At 50.9% G+C, this 19,060-nt stretch overlaps 6 protein-coding genes and 1 non-coding gene across 7 annotated transcripts; 4 read left to right on the top strand and 3 right to left on the bottom strand.

The window, feature by feature from the left end:
• Positions 1-186: 186 nt before the first annotated feature.
• On the bottom strand, positions 187-4,209 carry NCU02175 (phosphatidyl inositol-specific phospholipase C). Its single transcript, XM_959152.2, has 4 exons — positions 3,387-4,209; positions 2,840-3,331; positions 1,516-2,786; positions 187-908 (listed from the first exon to the last, which is right to left on the bottom strand). Exons 1-4 carry the CDS (start codon positions 3,399-3,401, stop codon positions 662-664), a joined length of 2,025 nt encoding a protein of 674 aa, XP_964245.2. The 5' UTR covers positions 3,402-4,209; the 3' UTR covers positions 187-661.
• Positions 4,210-5,965: 1,756 nt separating this feature from the next.
• NCU16323 (hypothetical protein) lies at positions 5,966-7,114 on the top strand. The gene is made up of 2 exons (XM_011395033.1): positions 5,966-6,775; positions 7,003-7,114. Exon 1 carries the CDS (start codon positions 6,289-6,291, stop codon positions 6,703-6,705), a length of 417 nt encoding a protein of 138 aa, XP_011393335.1. The 5' UTR covers positions 5,966-6,288; the 3' UTR covers positions 6,706-6,775; positions 7,003-7,114.
• A 380-nt stretch (positions 7,115-7,494) lies between these two features.
• NCU02176 (hypothetical protein) lies at positions 7,495-9,376 on the bottom strand. Its single transcript, XM_959153.2, has 3 exons — positions 8,467-9,376; positions 8,317-8,393; positions 7,495-8,208 (listed from the first exon to the last, which is right to left on the bottom strand). Exons 1-3 carry the CDS (start codon positions 8,856-8,858, stop codon positions 7,883-7,885), a joined length of 795 nt encoding a protein of 264 aa, XP_964246.2. The 5' UTR covers positions 8,859-9,376; the 3' UTR covers positions 7,495-7,882.
• Positions 7,520-7,611, top strand: NCU15008. Its single transcript has one exon. It is a non-coding gene; the product is annotated as a tRNA-Glu (tRNA).
• Positions 9,377-9,448: 72 nt separating the features above from the next.
• Positions 9,449-10,949, top strand: NCU02177 (hypothetical protein). Its single transcript, XM_959154.2, has one exon. The coding sequence runs from the start codon at positions 9,778-9,780 to the stop codon at positions 10,486-10,488; it is 711 nt and encodes a 236-aa protein (XP_964247.1). The 5' UTR covers positions 9,449-9,777; the 3' UTR covers positions 10,489-10,949.
• Positions 10,950-11,941: 992 nt separating this feature from the next.
• NCU16321 (hypothetical protein) lies at positions 11,942-13,396 on the top strand (the record flags this gene model as incomplete). Its single annotated transcript, XM_011395032.1, has 2 exons — positions 11,942-12,495; positions 12,613-13,396. 2 exons carry the CDS (start codon positions 11,942-11,944, stop codon positions 13,394-13,396), a joined length of 1,338 nt encoding a protein of 445 aa, XP_011393334.1.
• A 201-nt stretch (positions 13,397-13,597) lies between these two features.
• On the bottom strand, positions 13,598-18,572 carry sad-1 (suppressor of ascus-dominance-1; the record flags this gene model as incomplete). The annotated part of the gene is made up of 2 exons (XM_959155.3): positions 13,598-15,372; positions 15,431-18,572. The coding sequence occupies 2 exons, from the start codon at positions 18,570-18,572 to the stop codon at positions 13,598-13,600; spliced, it is 4,917 nt and encodes a 1,638-aa protein (XP_964248.3).
• Positions 18,573-19,060: the final 488 nt, after the last annotated feature.

The raw sequence follows: 19,060 nt of genomic DNA, 5'->3' as shown, positions 1-19,060 counted from the left end.
ATTGTATATCAACCTGATACTTAGAGACCTTAATTGAATACCGAGTTGCCTGAGTTCTTAGACAAATCCCAGAGGCAGAAGGGAGTTGACTCGTGGCTAGCGTTTTCTCACCATGGAATTCATGCTATGTGTAATTCTTCGTTATGATTTTCGACAAAAACCAGAGAACCCAGCACATCGGTTTGCACGGGGAATGAGGCGAGAAAACAAAAACAGATAAGTAAAAGTTGTTCATTTCTTACTAACTTCATCGCCAGTTGCTCAAATTCGAGGTCCAACTGCGAGCAAACAAAGGGTATCTGATCCTTTCCAAACACATTTCCCATCCAAGGACTTCATCAAGCAACATCGCTCTGTGTCCAACTGACATGCAATATCCAACTCATAAGCCACTAAAATCAAGGTAACACCCATACGATTCCACCTGAAATAGTCTTTACTTTGCTTTGCGCATTTCTCCTTCTTCTTCTTTGTCCTTCTACCATGCAGTCGAAAAGGAACCTGCTACCTTGAACGCCATGCTGAAATGTTCTCCACGCCAATACCGGAGTCAGGAAAAACGCCATATTAAAACATGGATATCAGGAAAACGAAAAAAGAGGGAAAAAAGAAAAAAGAAAAAAAGGATGACGACCGGGTGCCGCTGTCATGTGGCCATATGTCACTTCGACCCGACGGCAGTCTCGGCATGTGTCCGGTTTGTCGGGAAGCCCTGTCGAACGTTTTTCTCAACCCTGATGAAAAGCTGCGATGCGGAATGTCCGCCGTGACGGCGGAGTGGCCGACGGGTAAGGGGGTGATAAAGGTCGAGACATCTATATCCTCGCTGCAAGCGGTCGAGACGGATGCAAGCCCAAGCGAGAAGCTCGTTGCCGAAGCCACTTGAGGAGGGCTCTTCAACTTTGAATCTAAAGGAGACACGTCTAGGTTAGCAACAGCTTCGTGAGCCGAGGTGAGGTTGAGTTGAATGATTGTGAGTGGATGAGAAGCGGGCGAGGATGAGGGTGCGTGTCGAATAAAGCTTGAAGGGGGAGAAAAGAGAGGGAGATTCAAAACGAGTGGACGGAGCCGGCCGACCGGAAGGAAGTCGATGTCGGTATGCGAGACTCCCGTGTCACACAGTCACACTCGTCCGGGGGAGGTCACTATATATCCGTCGCTCTCGGACAGAGACTTCTCCCACTCCCAAAAACCCGCTCGAGAGTTTGCTGCCCGGGTAATTTTGCCTGAAGCATTCCGCCTGTCATTGTCTCCCTGATATGGAAAGCCAATAGAACATTAAACATGATGGAGAACAAGAAAATGACCAAGGAAGTTTGCCCACGGCAGCGGTTCCATGCATCAAAGTCATCACGTCAAAACAAGACAACATATATTCAATTCAAATGGACAGGTGGGCAGTAAAGGTTCAAGCGACCAGTAGTTGTGGTCTGATGACACGTCGTGTGAAGATGGGCAGAAGTTCGAAGAAACGTAGGGAAGAAAAACCGGAGGAAGTGAGAACATAAAACTTACCTAACAAAGCTGAGCTCTTCCACAACCCCACTCACGCCCAGGAACTCGAGCGGATGTGGATTTCGTTCCCAGTCTGGATTCTCGGTTGACTGTGGTTGAGTGATTCGCGTCAAGTCACGCGCCTTGTCTGGATTCTCGACGTGCAACTCCACCTTCACTCGGGTGCGCAGCTTCTTAGCCTGCCGACCCTCAGGTACGGGGATCGACTGTCCTGCGAGAACAGTGATTCGTAGGTCGACAGTCTTTGTCGGTATCTCGTCTTGATTTTTCAGAAAACCAGTGGGCTTGAGAATCCAGCCATTTGTGTCCGCAAACATGGCATCGTTGAGCATCGTGCCTTCGTCGGTATTCTGCCAGTTCATGGCCACCATCTGCACACCTCGTCGCCACGGAATAGTAGGGTCGGGGTTGCTGCTGTCGAAGCGAAGACCTTTGGGATATATTCGCATAAAGTACTGCCTGTTGTGGTCCATGATCTTCGACAGGGCCTCATCCTGTGATATCATATCTATGAACTTGTCCTCGTTCACGCTGAAGATATGGCTGGGAGTTGTTGAGGCTAAAGAGTTGACATCGTTAAAATGCTCACTGCGCGTGTAAATAGCTAGGGCAGCAAGCATTTCGCAAATTGGTGGTTTGGAGCGCAGGGAGCTGACATGTAGAGACCGCCCACGCTGAGCTTCCTGTATCTCGCCATTGCAATCATCCAGCCGCTTCACCTTGATCAGAATCTTGTCGAGCAGTTGTTCCAGTCGAGGTTGCTGTGTTAGGCGATCGCAGTTCTCGAAAGGCTCTTCGAGAAGCAAACCGGCCCATTCCTCCTTCATGATCTCCACCATCATCTCTTGTTGCTCACGGTCCGCACCAACCTCCAAACTGACAATGATGGGTAGATGATTCGTTACGAACGCCTCTTCTCTGACAGCCTTGCAAACCTCCCTGAAAGGTACTGTGGTTGTCATAGTTCCATGATGGTGCACGATGGGTTCACCCCTCTTGACGGACCCGGATGATGATGATGTGGATCGATCCATACGGTCGCTCAGTTCCTTTGGATCCAGACTCGTACCGCTGTCTCGGGGAGTTCGCATTGTGTAAAGACCTGGCTGATCGACGCTCAGGCTTGAGCCATGTCGGACACTCGTTCGTGACATGGCGGAAACATTTGATATGTGTCGGCGATGTTCCCCATTCGGAGACTTGGATGGGGTTCGTGACGGGGCACCATTCCATACGTCGATTTCGATGCATCTGCATCCGTTCCGTAACACCTATGAGGCCTGTTAGACATTGTCGATAGCGGCGAGGGGCTGTGCATACATACGGCTTTGTATGCCTCTGCGGAACTCTTGGATGATAGTTGGTTTCCTTCCAAGTAAGTGTTGTGACTGCTACTAATAAAATAATTGCTAATCGGATAGGTGAGGTCGATTTCGGTAGGATCCAAGGGCCGTACAGCATTCCACGCTGCCTTGTTGCTGCTCCAAGCCCAGAAGAATTCCTCAAAGGTATAAACGTCCTTGACTGGAAGAGCCGTGGTTGTGACGCCTTGTGTTATCTCGAAAAAGCGGAGGAGCTTTTCGTGCGTGAGTAGTTTGTCGCTTCCGCGAGCTTCTTTCCAAACCTTCACGGCGTGTTTCTTGAAGGCATCGTGGATGTACATGGGTTTGTGGATAGCGTTGAAGACTTGTGCTGACGATAGCAGAGAAGCCATGAACAAAGCGGAGGTCGGCTGACTGGGAGAAGCAATTTTCATGGTTGTCATCCTCCGCATAAACGACGGTTTCTCCTTCTTCTTCTTTGCCGTGCGACGAAACTATAGGGAGTTAGTCAATTGCTGATGTCACGGCGCCTGATCAACAATAACTTACCGGTATGCACGACATTGTTGGAAATGTGCCGCCGCTCTTCAGATTGTCCAATTGATTTTTTGTTTTTGTCCTTCGTTCGCTTGATGCCTCTCCCTCGGCGATGGGAAAGCCCCAGGGGTCCGCCCGGTTCGATGGGTTTGGGTCTGGGTCCTCTTTTGAGGATGCGGCTTGGCCGCCCGGCCCAGCGCCCTGGGTGGTTGGGGACTTTAGTGGACGCGCCGAAGATCTCCAGGCACCAGGATTAGGAGGTTCGTTATTGCTCAGGGTGCTGGGTCCACCACGGTTGATACCGGTTACGCACAGGGGACGTGAAGCTATTTCGGGATGTCGTGCTGGTATCGATGGCTTGGTATCGGGAAAACGAAGGAGTAGAACTAAAGTCCAGAAAACAAGAGAAGGGAAGGGGAAATGGAGAGCAGATGTCAGCAGTTAAGATAGGTACAAAGGCATGCTCAGCTCACTGCGTCACAGAGCCTTGCCCCGCGCGCATCAATCGAGAGCCAATGGATTGATTTTCTAGCAGTGCCAGCGTCCTTGACGACCGTGGCTCCCGTCGGTTGGTGGCCCAGCTTGGTGGTTGAGGGTTCGGCTCTAAGCCCAGGAACGTCCAGTCAGCTTCTGCAGAGGCTGCAATCGCCTGGGTGAGACAGGGAGGGAACCCTAGTCACACTGCCGGTGGTTCCCAAGCTAGGCAAGCTTCTCTCGGTGTTGACGCTAGGCCAGCTGGAAATGCAGGTCAGATAGGGTGTCATCCAAACTGGGGGTGGTGAGTGAGGCTGGAGTGCCGTTGCCGTTGACGTTGTTCGCAATGTTGAAGTTTTCGAGTTCCTGTTTGTTTGGGCGGATTTAACATTCCATTCTTTCATATGAACTTTTAGTTGAACTCGTCCAAGATAGCGCAGTGTTGGCTGATTCAATGCTCAGGCATCATGGTTTTCAGCTCGGAGCAGCTCGGAGGTGAAGATTCACATGGCGATGATGCCCAGGTTGAAAGTTTAGAGTTTAGTGCTCTTTCTGCTGGCTTCTGCTGGCAGTGCAGTGCTCGTCTGCAGTGCAGTGCTCGTCTGCAGTGCAGTGCTCGTCTGCAGTGCAGTGGTGCCTGCTGTTCGTCGTCGACACTCGGGCAACCACTTTTTTTGTGGGAGGATGAAGGCGCGATGCGCACATTCGCCAGCCATTGCACAACTGCCACTTGAACTGCATCTCCCCCACAATCTCAGCTGCCTTTCCACTCTCGACAGGCTCATTAGCAACATGTTTTGGTTTTGATGGCAGGAGCAGTGCCCAAATGCGCTTACTTGACTAGGTAGGTATCTCATTGGTACCTGATGTCCTGATACAATGCAGCACACCGAGCTAAGCAGAATCAAAGCCAACTCAAAACACCATTCATCTCAAACTCCAGCACCAATCGACAACTCGCGTCTGATTCACTGGCCAAGACTCAATGTTGATGCAAAGAAGAATGATGCATCAAAGGCAGGTCCCTGTCTGCCGCTCCGGCCGCTGTGGGGAGTCTCGGGAGCCCGAGAGCACCGCCTCACAGTCATCACTCCCCTAAACCGTGAATCCACAAACAACCTTGTGATCCCCACTGAGAACCCCAAACAAACCCCAATATATCACCCCCAGAACCCTGACCAACCACGACGCTGATACCCCAAGAGGTTAAACCCGAAGGCCTTACAATAGAAACAGACCACTGTCAATGGCCAAAACCCGCTCAATGCTGGCGATCACTACCGTTACAGATTGGCGACAACAACACGAGCTGAGTGATCACCCTTCATCACAGGCTCAGGGATTGTGAGGCGCTACAGCGGCTCGCCAACTCCGAGTTGTGTGGACAAATATCCACATTCCACCCTTGGGATACAACTTGCGACAATATAAACACCATACACTATGCCGGATTGCTCACCTTGTGGTATCATTTGAAGATATTAATAAGGGTGTCGACGGATTTGGCCCGGAGGCCGTCCCCGGGACAGAGTGCAATGCTAATCCCAGCGTGCCCGGTGACATATTTCCCTTCTGGTCCTTTCTCGTTGTTCCAGACCGGTACGCTGTGGGAGTTGAGCCAAAACGGCATGGTCTCGATTTATTGATCAAGGCATCTCATGTTTTTTTCGTTTCAATGCTGTTTTTCCATTTGCTCGTCTCACAGTTCAATGGAGGTTAGGCGACGTGAGACAGCTGTCGCTCCATGCAGACAGTTTTGCTGCCGTCGTCCACAGGCTGCATTGCACAGCCTCCATGCGACCTTCGACATTGATGAGGCACAGCAACACCGGCTACATGATAAAGCGTTGGACTCAATTGAGTTCGACCATAGTTTGAAAAAGAACAGTTGAAGTTCAAGAGAATAAGGTGCGGGAGATATCACAACGTCATAGGTAACTTATCTGTCAGGCACAGCCCTCTTCACATGGGTGATGACGGCGGAACTCGGAAGATCCGTCCATGCTCCGCAGAAGTCGAGTGTTCCTTGTGGGTGATCCATTGACCTGTCCTGCCAAACAAAACCTAAGCAAAGCCGTGGCCATGATAATATCTGACTAGAGAGCCGAGGTGAAGTCCAAAGTCCTACCTGTATCGTTATGTCCTATGTTTCTTCACTTGCCCAAATCCCACCCCCCTTTTCATCGAAGCTCAGCCACGGCAAGAAGGACCACCCCTCCAATCTCAAAAGCCTCTTGGTATGTCACGCACGCTTCAGGTTTGTTCGACGTGTCAGTTACTCTGCAAGAATTCAAGAGCAGAGCTCAGCCAGTATCAAGATGACGAGGCGATGCTGTGAAATCGAGGCTTCAAGGTTGGGAAATGGTTTCCCGTCGTCGTCGGTGCTCCCGCCTGCCTCGAAGCCCCATATTGCAGTGCCGGCCCGCATGGAACCGCAAGCATGGCCGACAGCTGCCACAAGCACAGACCACAAAAAACAGACGCCAATCATCTGGCTCCACACGGAATAACCGCGCCTTACATAATCCGCCGCAAAGATTTAACGACACACAAAACTTTTCCTGCGCAAAGTTTGGACTTGTCAATCTCTCTTCCAACCAGTCAGCCCAACAACGAGGACAACGACAATGTGCGAGCAACACAACCTCCGATCCTGATCGAAAGTTCAGAACTGGGTGGCCAATGTTGCATCGCACGGAGCAAGCCAGCGCTGTCTTGCGATAGACTGCTCTGGGGAAGGGCCGCAATTGACGCTGTTATGAAGTTATTTTATCTTTCGGTCGTCTTTTGGATTCCTCTCGGAACAGTTCGCAGCAGCAACGGCAAGCTCAGTCGCTCGACAACGGGTATGCAATGATGTGCGGCAATGGGTGGTGATAGCTCATTTGCGCTTCGTTGCGTTGCTCCTTCACATCAAATATCACAAGGTACGTTTCTTCCTTGCTGTTCTCCCGCACATACATACACACCCCCCATATATCCTGTGATGAGAGTAATTTGCGATTGATGCTGCTATGGTGGGACCCTTTCGCCGGGTGTCCTATACCTGGTAGTATTTGATAGTATATTCTTACATATTCTGAGTTTATACCCCATAACACTGTCATGTTATCGAGAGCAGAAGTTGGTTATTCTGTTGCTAACTTTCCGAAAGTGTTCTAGATGTTACTCTTGTCCGGAAGCTTGTGGTGGATGGTGTGGTTGGTTGGTGTATCCGCGGTTGGATGTAGATTCCTAGGCTTGAAAATAAGATCATTTTGCAAATACTCATAGTTCCAATTCTGCAAACTGTTGTGCTTGTGACCTTGACGCATGATTGGAAAGCTCTCTGCGTGCCAATGTCAATTGTCATGATCGCATGAACTCGTTCCGGTTTGGAAAGGACATGGAAATATCAGACCGATGTTAAGTCCAATGCAGGCACGTTCACGAAAACCACAATCGTTATATCTTTCGTGAAATAGCTGAACCTCGTTCGAGAATTATTTCCAAGGGTGTTCGGCATGTGGTCAACAATTCGGTCTTCTTTACATGCCCTTTTCTGCGAGAATGTTGATGCGTCAAAGGTTATTTGAAGATGCCAAACGACAGGCATCTGCAAGCTACGACTGTTAGAATATAAGCCCATCTACAGCAGCTTCTCTCAACAACATCGGACCATATCAGTTCAATCGGGTATGGTGTAGCGGTAACATAGTTGACTCTCACTTCTCAGGAGTGACTGCTCTCTCAACAGCCCCGGGTTCGACTCCCGGTATCCGAGTCTCAATATTTTTTTGGCACATTTTTTTCCCTCTTCATCTTCCACCATGCTCCTTCTTTTGCATCTCTCTCTTCTTTTTTTCTTTCCCTACTCGCACATCCAGTTTGTGTCTCTCTCTGCAATCCGGTATTCGTTGATACTTGAGATGTCCAAACTCCAAATTCCGTGGGACTTCTTGGTGCCTTCCTCCCATCACGACTTACTTTAATCTGGAGCACTGTGGTGAAAGGACTCAAGATTCATCGCCTCAACCTTCTCGCGCAAACGCTTTTTACCTCCCTCCCCTAGCGACACACAAATCCGTCCGAATGATCCACTTCTCGCCCGCCGTCACCTCCCTGCCCTCATGCAACATACAGTCATTCCCATGCTTATGCAGCAACAGCATACCCGTCTCCGGAGCTACGGCAATCGCTTCCTTTGCCACCTGCCGGTCGTGAGGGTAAAAGACGGTCTCGCCGCCTATGCACCCTTCGCTGGCGGAGGTGAGATAGAGCAGTAAGGTCCAGGTCGTTTTGGCGGGGACTTGTTGTCGGTTCGGGCTCGGGATATCGTCAGAGGGGGGGAGGGTGAGGGTGATTTTGTTTGAGTCGTCGTCTGCAGTGGATGGTGTTAATGCGAGTGTGCAGGGAGGGAAAAAAAATTTTTTTTTAAAAAAAATTTAAAAGAAGAAAAAAAGGGAGAATTTGATTATGGGAAACGTACAATGCGCATCAAAAAACTGCCCCTTTGTGTATCGGTATATCCTGATGTTTGGGTTCAGGCCAATGACTTCACCACCCCTTATTCGTTTTTTTTTCCAGTCAGTCACCCGGTAACTTTCCTCAAGCCGGGGATGGACAGACAAGAACCTACCATAAATGCTCCAATCCACCCCCCAAAACCGCCTCCTTCAACCCCGTCTCATACCACAGCCTATCCGCAAAATTTTGATCGTCAATCTGGAACCGATCATTGACTCGCACCGCCATCCCCCGCTTGGGTTTCCCAGGCGTGGTGATTAGCGGGAGTGTGCTCAGGAAGGAGACGTAATCGCGACATAGAGATTTGGGGAAGAAGTTCCGGAGGACGACGACTTTGTCGTCCACGAGCGTGTCGAAGGTGAGGTCGGTGATGGGGAGAGAGGGCTTGAAGGGGGGCCAGGAGGGCGGGGCGCTGCTGGCGGGTGTTGCTGCTGCTGCTGCTGATGGTGTGGAAGCGTGAGCTGGCTTGCCGTTGGTTGCTGGGGCTTTCTTTGGTTTGGGCATTTTGTACTATGAGGTTTGGTTTCGATGGAGCATTCAAGGGATGCAAGGAGGGTTGAGCCGAGTTGTTGATGCGATCTGTTCTGTCGCTTTTCGGATGTGGGCCTTCGGGGATGGTGTCAGAATGTGAATTGCAGCTTTGTACAGTCCGGTTATTTGCGATTTGGATGACAGATAGAAGCAGTTGCAGTTGAGTGAAAGCCTCTCAAGTGTCCACTCCGAATCAATCAAGCCCTGTAAGATGTCGTGGGTACTTGGTGATGTTGAGAGTTGCTGATGAGTGAGAACTGAGACAGGCCCAGGCTTCCCCACATTTTGGTATTGCCTTGTTTCAGGGTTCAGGTGCCCCACGAAGCCTCACTGAGCGGGCGGGGCCGCGAGATCAGCCCAAGCTGAACCTAGGATACGGATATATGAGCCTTGCTCACAATGGAAGCCATGAGTTCACGGCGCAGACTCTGAGAAGATAGTCCAAGCTTGGAGATTGTCTCCCCATCTCATGCCCCAAAACAGCATCCGAAATACCGCACGACAAAGGAAAAACACTCCGTAGGGTTAGGGTTTGTACCTCTCTTTGGCGGAGATAAACCACCACCTGGTCCAAGCGCCAGTGCATGCAAATCTGGGGCAGGCAGGCAGGCAGGCAGGCAGGCAGCGGAAACAACTTCCATCAAGAGGCATTGCATTGCAGAACTGCAGGAACGACCGGGAACAGTGGACAGGCTTTTCGTTGTATCCCGTCCCGGCTCAGTCACTTGCACGCAATCACTTCATCAGCCATCATCCACCCTCAGTTCCACTTTCGCTCCCAGCAATATCAGTGTCAATCCGTCTTCGCTGCTTCCGTTCCAACTCGCTCAGTCTTCTTCCAAGTTCATCACCCCCCCAGACCTCTTTCTTGGTAGACACACTCAATCTCAAGATGCCGATTATCTCCAACCTCATCAGCAAACTGGTCTGGGCCGACGGTCAGCCTCCGCAATCCCCACAACAACAACAACAATCGACCCCCGCCGCACCGGTAGCAACAACAACAACAACAACATCAACAGCACAAACGCCCGTTTCAGCTTCTACCAATGCCTCACCTTCATCCTCGTCAGACGCGGCACGCTACCCACCCGCACAGCAGTGGGAGGAACGTCCTTACCCGCCCATCTTCTCGGAGCGCTCCTTGAAGCAACTCGGCCTCTTCTTCGGCGGCGCCACCTTCTTCGCCCTCTCCGTCGCCGTCTCCCGGCGCGCCGTGGCCCGACATCTCAAGGCCTCCAAGATGGAAATCTTTGCGCCCAACATGATAGCGGGCATGGCGCGACCCGGCAACATCAACTCAAAGGCCCCCCGAGACCCCATGGTCGCGGTCGAGGCGCTCAACCTGGCCACGCTCAACGTCATCAGCTTCGCTACCATGGCCGCCGGCGGCACCTGCTGGGCGTTTGACCTGTTGTCGGTGGAGGACCTGAGAAGGAAGGCGCGCAGGACGCTGTATGGCGGCACCGAGGCGAACCTGGATGAGGAGGCGGAGAGGGAGGTCGCTGAATGGGTGGCCAAGACGTTGGGGATTGATTTGGAGAAGGCGGAAGAGGAGGCCAAGGGAAAGATGTTTGGCGAGGAGGCTGTCAAAAAGCCGTGAACTGGTGGTCTCTGCAGCAGGAAGAGCGGAGGAAATTAACACAACTCAATGATACCCGACTTATCTTTCTTTATCCTCTCTCTTTTCTTCTTCTCTATCTGCACAATGGGTTCACTACCTGCACTTGTTTGTTTGCCTATGTATTTTCGGAGCTGTTCCCGCGGATGAGAAACATAGCCAATGGGACATTCCCGGCTTCTCTCCCTTTAAAATCCTTCCTCCCTGTCAACCTGTCTGTGTGTCTACCAATTCAAGATTGTCAGGGAAGGATACAAAAAACCCAAGAACCACGAAGCCCTCTCTTTGGCCTTTTCATGGCTTTGTACGCCAGAACTCCAAATCTCATGATATCGGCAAGACAAGGAAATAGAGAGTGGCGTGTAATTAGCCCTAACAGACACCCAGAGTGCTCATGCATGCATTTTCAATCAGGAAAGGAAACAACTGCAACATGTTCGCCGCCTGGCCCAGTGCACCAAACTGTTGTTGAACGAACGAACGAACGAACACAGCAAACGCAGGGAACAAACGATGAACTGGTGTTCTCGAACTCGTGTCTTACATTTTGCGGTGAGTGTTGTGGATAGTAATGGCCTCCTACCTTCCTCTCTCTCTCCCCGCCTTTTTCTTTTCTTTCTTATTTCTAATTTCCACATTTGGCCCCCTCCATCGGGTGTTCTGCTGCCTACCACATGGCTCGGATGGTTTCCCAGCTTCCCTTGGAAACCCGTTTGTTTTGGAACACACACCCTTCCCATCCTCGCCATCCCTTGTACCTGGAAATTTCATCGATTGGGCTGCGAACTTGCAGCAAGGGGTCAACCGTTTGAGGTGGCTTTCTTGGGTGTCTGTTGGATGTGTAACCGCGCTACCCGCCACTCGCGCCGCAACCGCGTATACAGAGTCTACACACATAATCATGTTATGATATCGAACATGATCCGGATATGGTATGGCATGTGCATGTCTGTCCCGATCCAGAATCATTCCCGAACGTCTTTCGGATTCTTATCGCTATTGAGAATCAACTGCTTAACAGATATTCGTGATTACGGTTCACGGCAGAAAGCCAGATGCCTAGGGACGCCCTCCCGACGCAGCGACACAGCCAAGCACGGAGTTGGCTGTCTGTTCCCTGAATCACCAGATCGACAAACGGTGTGTGTGTGTGCGTGTGTGACGACGCTTTGACTGATGTTGCTCTGCTCTGGGCGTCGAGAGTCTCTCAAGTCCGATGGTCTTTGTCTGCGTATTTCCATATCTTGTTGTTCGTTCCTTGACGATGTTATTCCATAACTCTTCTTAATCTTTAAAGATCTCCTCGCCGTGTCCATCCATCTTCTTGATCATCTCCCCTTCCTTCCTCACAACCAAAAGTCCCTCTCCAAACCGTTTACCCACGCCCCCCTTCCAAACCCAAATTATTTCCAATATCCTCACCACTTCCATCATAATGTCGACAACAATTCCAACCTACCGCTACCAATACCGTCCTTCGTTCTCCCAACCCTCCGGCTTCAGCTTTAGCCTGTCTCCCCCAAGAAACACTTTCCTCCCCCACCACTACCTCGAATCCCCCACCAACATCTTCCTCTTAGCTTCCAATTCCTCAGAAGATAAGGTTATTGTCCGGCAAGTGGGTGGACCAGGGGATAACCACGTCCAATGGGTATCCAGATCCGACATCATTCCTTATCCTGATTCAGCTAGTGACGAAGAGTTTCCCTCTATGGCTACTGATTTGGGTGAAAGTCGAGTTCGAGCTGGTGATTGCCAAGCCAACAGTAGCAATGGCAATGGGGTCAATGATGGTGGTGGTAATAGTGAAAAACGCCGAATGAAGACATCAAAAAGCTACACCTCCCCAATCCACGGCATCGTGCACACAGCAAACTGGGCCAACGACGTAGGCGATCGACTCTGGTTAAGGAGCGATCAGCCCATAATCAAGGGGAGGAGGAGTGTCCCGGTGGTGAATTTGGATAAGGCAGTTAGTGGGGAGATCTGGTACGTTCCCATCCCCCCTTTTGGTTTTTTTTTTTTTTTTTTTCTCCAACCTTTCTCCTCACACACACACACACACACGCACACAACACGACCGAAACGAACTGACAAAACCCTCAGTATATCCTCAGTAACCTGGCTCCCCCAAAAACAAAAACGAGTTAAGCTTTTTGGCACCAACGCACTGTCGTTGTCATCCATCACCTTCATCGGGGCAGAGTATCGCCAACAACGTGGTGGTAGTGGACCCTTTCGCATGTGTATAACACAGCGGCAGAACGAAGAGAATGGAGAAAAAGGCATCATCTCTCTAATCTCCCTAAAAGAGCTTGAAACGTACTTTGAGGACATCAATTCCACCAAGTCCACCATGTGCAAGTCTCTTCTGCCTGATCATCAGCACAAATCAACACCAACTATACCAATCAGAATGCAAAACGAAACACATGATGGTATCATCACGTCAAGAAGTTCAACGAAAGAAGAGCCTGCGGTATTTGAAGAGGGGAACAGTAACAGAAAAAGCATGGATGGTGCTGCTGCTGACAACGACGACGACGATAACCTCAGCCATGCCTCCTTCGCGAGCTCAACCAAGGGAAAAGTAGCGTTGGATCTGGTAGCGCGGAGTCTATCGATTTTCAACTTCAATGCTGCAATGTTGGACTTGGCTGCGCTGTCTAATCAGAGTATGGGTATGGATTGCTTCAATGGGAACACAGTGAATGAACCACCGGAGGCGTCGGATGAGAGTGACGAGGAGGATGAGGACGGTGAAAAAGAGAAGGTCTGGAGTGACTGTGAGTCACAGTACTCTGGAAGGCAGTCGGTGATGGAAGATGAGGATGGGGATCAGTATGAGAGGAGTCGAGTAGAAGATAGCGGGGGAGGTGGTGATGTATAAAGTCCAATCAAGTAACAAGTCGATAGCAAATATCAAAGGCAGGCATGATCAAATTACATTACTACCAATCCTAAAGCACTGCTGAAAACCTGAACTAACTCAACGATAGACCTGGAATTGCTTCATCAAGTACGATTCAAAGGCTACAAATCAATAGGTAAGCACTGAAAATGAATGTGGTACCAGTGGTCTCAACGAGCCTTAAAGCGCCGCCATCTGTGCATAACGCACTGCAATTGGGTCCTCGTCAATCTCCAACTCGACTTCCTCAGCCTCCTCGTCGGTTTCCTCGCGATCTTCCTCTTTGATACCTCCGTCCAATCCCATGACGAGCTCCTTGTTGATGGGACCGCCAATACCGATATATCCACCACCACCACCACCACCACCACCACCCCAACCACCACCACTACCACTGGTAGCAGGAGTGGCAACCGCAGGAGAAGGGGAAACAAACGGATCCTGAATAGCAGAAGCCACAACAGTCCCAGTCAGCGGACTCTCGAATTGCGGAACCCCAATCACATTCGGGATCGCAATTGAGTCAAGAGGAGGGGTTGGAATCCTGTGGCCCATTCTGATCACCTGCTCCATCCAAACGGGAGGAGGCCCGCCCTTGACAGGAACATCACTTCCAACGGCCGAGGCTAATCTAGCGCCATCCGCCCTAGGGGGAGACGCAGAATAAATATCTAGCAGGAGATCCTCGTTCTCCCCGGAAGTCTCCTCAATCAGAGGTTGAGGATCAAGTGACGAAGACGAAGCACTGAGGTGACTGGCGCGGTTGGAGTGACCATGGCAAATTACTGTCTCCTCATCCGTCGGCGGAGGAGTATAGGTAGTGGCAACCGGACCAGCGAGACCGATGGCGAGCTCGGCCTTAGTGAGCGTAAGTGTCGGGCCTAGGAGATCAACTTGCGGAGACGCAGGAGTGACACCTGGACTAGCTGGAGGCGACTCAAAAGTAAGAAGGTCCTCCTCAGCAACCGGGCTAAGGTTGGAGCTGGATTTGGACGAATTAGAAACATGAGTAGAATCTTCGCTGGAACTGTTTCTGTCCCGGGCGTCATTCCTCTCATCTCCATCTTCATCGTCGTGACTGAAAAGGTTCAAGATCTGACCATAGTGAATGATCTTGCCATCGCTTGTGCGTGTATAGGAAAGGGGATCACCATGCTCATCCATAAAGTCACTGCTACCACTTGCATTATGTTTGCCTCTGCGCCTCTGGGAAACGAGCGGGACGTCGCTCAAAAGGTCCATATCCTCACTTCCATCGTCAAGTCTCCTTTGCAATACGGCGCCTGCCCTGGCAAGCTCACCGAGCTTGTCCCAAAATAGCCAGGGAAAGCTAACAAGTGGCATGGTCTTTGGTGTAATTTTTCTGGTTCCGAGCCTGCCGTCAGGTCTAACGTGCGGCTGCTTGGCTTCGAAAAGGGCAATGCGAACTTCTTCGTAAGTGACTCTATACATGGCCGATACGAAGGAAAGGAGATCACCCCCAGCCTCCTTTTTACACTGATCCTTGAAGTGTTGCTTGAGGGCAGAAGACTCGCGACCGACGTTGTCTTGGAGTTTGTAGTCTGAGCCCACGCGGGGTTTGGACATGACAAAGGCGGTCCAAACTTCGAACTCGGTCGCAATTTCGAGCTGGCACATCACGCGGCGCATAGCGGTGTCGTACTGAGATTTGATGCGACGGGCTTTGGCCAGCGTCCCATCCCTAAGAGCGCGGCACTTTGTGTGCTTGAGGATGCGGTTATCAAACGGCAGCTGGTAGTTCTCTTTCATGTCGAATGTTTCCCGTTTAACCATATCGTAGAGCTTTCCAAGTGCTGTTACTGAGTGGTAAGTGTGTCTGTTTTTCTCCATGAAATGAGGCCAGGTCTTGGGGTCAAGCCGTCTCGGAAACTCGGCGGCAACACCAGTCTTCACGTAGTCAACAGCCATGGAGTGAAGTGAAGCGAGCTCGAGGCCTGTCAGGTTGAATGGTCAATAGGTATTTCTTCCAAAAACATGATACAGTTCACTTACATTTCGGGCTCTTCACTCCTTCCACCTCCGCATCTGCTGTCGCCAGATGAGCATGAGCGATCAACGGCAGATTGTTGTACTTCATATACAACACAAAGAAGGTAATCAGGTTGTTTACGGTCGGTTCGGTTGCCAACTCCTTGCCCGCAATGGGCTCACTGATCATTGGGGGATGGGAGCGTTCTTTCGGGATAAGCAAAGGATCCCAAATAACAAAGAAGTCATCACCATCGAGGTCTCCACCAGAGCACATGCTGGGCACGTCTCTGTCCCCAGTCAAGGGGAACACCACCACGTCTCTTAGATGCCGCAAAGCAGGGACATCAACTGCCTCCACCACACGGATATCACCAGGATGGAGAGACGGGTTTCTGCCAACGACGCAGGTTCCAGTAATAACCCTGTACCCGCCATTGACATCATCGGGAATCTGTAGGAAGATCTGTGGAAGCTTCTCACTGGACACGTCTTTCCAGTCTTCAATGACCTTCATGTGCCCTTTCAGAGTGCCAGTCTCATCAACACAGCCGAGCACGAACGCACTCTTTTCGACATTGAGTCGCGCTTTCTCCTTCAACGTTTTGATCGACCATGATCGCCACAGCTGAAGTAGGGTGCGAACAAAAGGCTCCTGAGACCCCATAAAGCCGTAGGCAAGCATCTCCGCAATGATAGGTGTCATATGATTTTCATCAATGAACGTTTTCAGAATCGCCGTCGCCTTTTGTTTGTCCTCCATCGCCGCATTGAAGTCAGAAAGCTGCTGCTCCATCATGTCTACAAAGACTTGATCGGGAACACCAAGAGACGAGAGAACGGCAATGATTTGCCGGTTGAGAGTGGCGGTTGAGAACTGCGAGCATCTGACAACCTCAAGGCCATTGAATTCGGCAACGAACTTTTCCTGCGACTTCCGAATATGAACCTCCATACCCTTCACATCAGGCCAAGTTACCAAGACTCCCTTGCAACCTCCCATGCGGAACTGGTAAGCTGACGGCGGCGGGTCAATGCTCCAGTCATGCGCTACGATCTTTGCAAGCAAAGGGGAAATCTTGCCTACTCCATCCGTGAAGCAAAATCCGTCCTTTTCGACATCAGGGATGGTGACGATCCTCGGTGCCGGGATGCCAGGCACCAAACGGGTAGTTGAGAAACACTGCCCAAGTCTAGCCGCATACTTGGCAATGACCTTGATGTGACTGAAGCGGCCCATCCAGGCTCGCATCATATCGCCTGTCAAATTGCTCTGTTCACAGAACATGAAGGCTCCGGCTTCTCGAATCTGAGAGTTGCCAAATGCAAGGAACTTCCAATGCCACGGACCCATGGCAACCCCTTTCTCCAATACCCTGTACACACGCAAGAATAGGGGAAGTTCCGCTTCGCCGCTCTTGATACGTCCTTCAAGAACTTCATCGGTGAATTGAATGCGGATAAAGTAGTCTTGTGCATGTTTCCACTGGCGGATGACGCGGTTCGTGGGTTCGACGCAGGGGGTACTGAAGTAGATACGAGTAGGGGTGATGGTGACCCTACGAACCCAAGCGCAATGGTTGGGTATCATGAAACTAGTTGGGAAATAAGCTAAGGCTGCATGATCCTTGAAGAGTTCCATCGGGTCGAAGATACGCTTTCCAGCATACTCATCGGCGACGTATTCGAGGATGAGGCGAGCCCGATCTTTGCCGAAGCTGTTGTCATTATCACAAAATTCCATCAGCTTCTCAAGGAACGGCCGGTCAATGTTGTGCTCGTTGATGATTCCTTGCGATATGCAGACTTCAAGCTGATACCGAACATCAAACGGTAGAGAAATACGGGGCGGCGCGGCTAAAAGAGAAAAGTCGTTGCTCCAGGACCGTGAGGAGACTTGTTGAATGTCATGGCCGTATCTATCATCCAGAAAATCCCATACCTTTGGTTTTTGGTTGGGAAGCGGCTCGGGGAAAACAGTCAACTTAGTCCTGAGATTCCAATCGAGCAAATATTGTTGAACTTGATCCCAGACTCTTGTTGATTGTTGATCCAGTTCAATCCAATAGGTAAGCCACCGTCCCAGGTCAATATATTGGTGGTTCTCGGCGAGCGAAACTGGGTTTTTGCTGACATCGAGTCCAGGGCTAATGTCGACCACTCTCTCCCAGAGGTCATTCTCGCTCCAAGTCAGCCGATCCTCGCCAAATGTCTTTGAGACATCCCTCTTCCTGTACGCAACCGGCGGGTCCCGGAGAGTTATGACCAAAGCTTGACGATGCTCCTCGCCGACCATGGTTCTGCATAACTCTTTGATGACTCCAAACTTAATGTGGAGCTTGTAATGCTCATTTTGTCTGCGAAACCCACTAAGTTCGCGTTGGTAGTGGAGGGAGAATTTAATTACCAGTCGCATGCGCTTGAAATCGAACTCAAGTCTCAGGAAAGAGTCGGACGAGAGGGTTTGAACGGATTGTTTCTTCATGAATACCGCAGGCTGGACTAAGAGACCGAAAGACAGTGTTGAGGGAAAGACGTATAGAGTTTGCGGGCAAGTGTTGCCGAGCTGAGTCTTGATGGTACGTTCTTTGCGATCCTCGCGCTTTGGGTCCACTGTCTCGAGAGGCAGCCAGTGGTCAACAAGTCCAATCCTGAGTCTGCAGATGCCTCGGCAGAGAAAGTCGGTAGATAGCGGAGGTGGCTCAAAGCGAATCAGAGCTCTCCGGCCACGATCAGAAACATCTTGACGGTCCTCATCAAGTTCAATGTAGCTAATATGACCATACTCAGAGAAGAGATCGTGAAGGTCCTGGAGTTTAGCTCTAGGCGGCACATCCTTGACGCGAATGGCAGCGGTCCTGGCGCACTTCCACTCCCTGGAAATGAAGACTGGTTGTGTCAGAGAGGGGAGGGATGCGAATGAGGCTGGTTTGCCCCGTGAGAACTGCCGAAAAGCGCGAGGGGGAGGCTTGGGAGAGCTGGAGGAGGGTCGCGAGGTTGGTCGCGAGGGTGGTCGAGGTGTCGGTGTGTTCTCTCGATGTCCCTGCTGGCTGGATCTGCGGCGGCTAGGATGCCTCGGACGAGCGTCCTGATCTTTGGGGCTTCTGTCCGGCGACACAAGAATGGCATGCTGCGCCTGCTCTACCCAGTTGGGTATTCCTGACATGGTGGATGTCTGTCTTGGCTACAGTCAGCCTTCAGTTATTCCTTAGGATAGACTCAGATTCACTGGTATGAAGGGTAATGGGGAAGAGAATTACGAGACAGGTGCTTGATAAGGTGCAGGTGACAGTTGAGGGGTTGTGTAAGCAGTTACTGACTACACCTCTTCTGTTACTCCGTGGTTCGTATGTTTGATGATGTTTAGTCTTGTAGCTGGCGAGGAAGGCGGTGAATGTGAATGCGGAAAGAATCCATGCTCATGGACGAGAAGAGCACTCGTTAAATACCTCTACCGTAGGGTAAGGCATATGCGCCTCTCTAAACTTTGCGGGAGAGCACAATGCTGGGGTGGTTGCCGGCCGGGGTAACGGATGACTGGAGAAGTCTCGTCTTGGGACGGAAGATTTGATGGCCTCGGAGTCTCGAACGCCGGGCGGAGGAGGATACTTGTGGTAAAAACAAGTATCAGATGACAATTCCGTCGCAGAGACA

This window comes from Neurospora crassa, linkage group I (genome assembly GCF_000182925.2).
Source record: "Neurospora crassa OR74A linkage group I, whole genome shotgun sequence".
Lineage (NCBI taxonomy): Eukaryota > Fungi > Ascomycota > Sordariomycetes > Sordariales > Sordariaceae > Neurospora > Neurospora crassa.
Note: the sequence above shows the minus strand (reverse complement) of the source record. Positions and strands in the feature narration are given on the sequence as shown.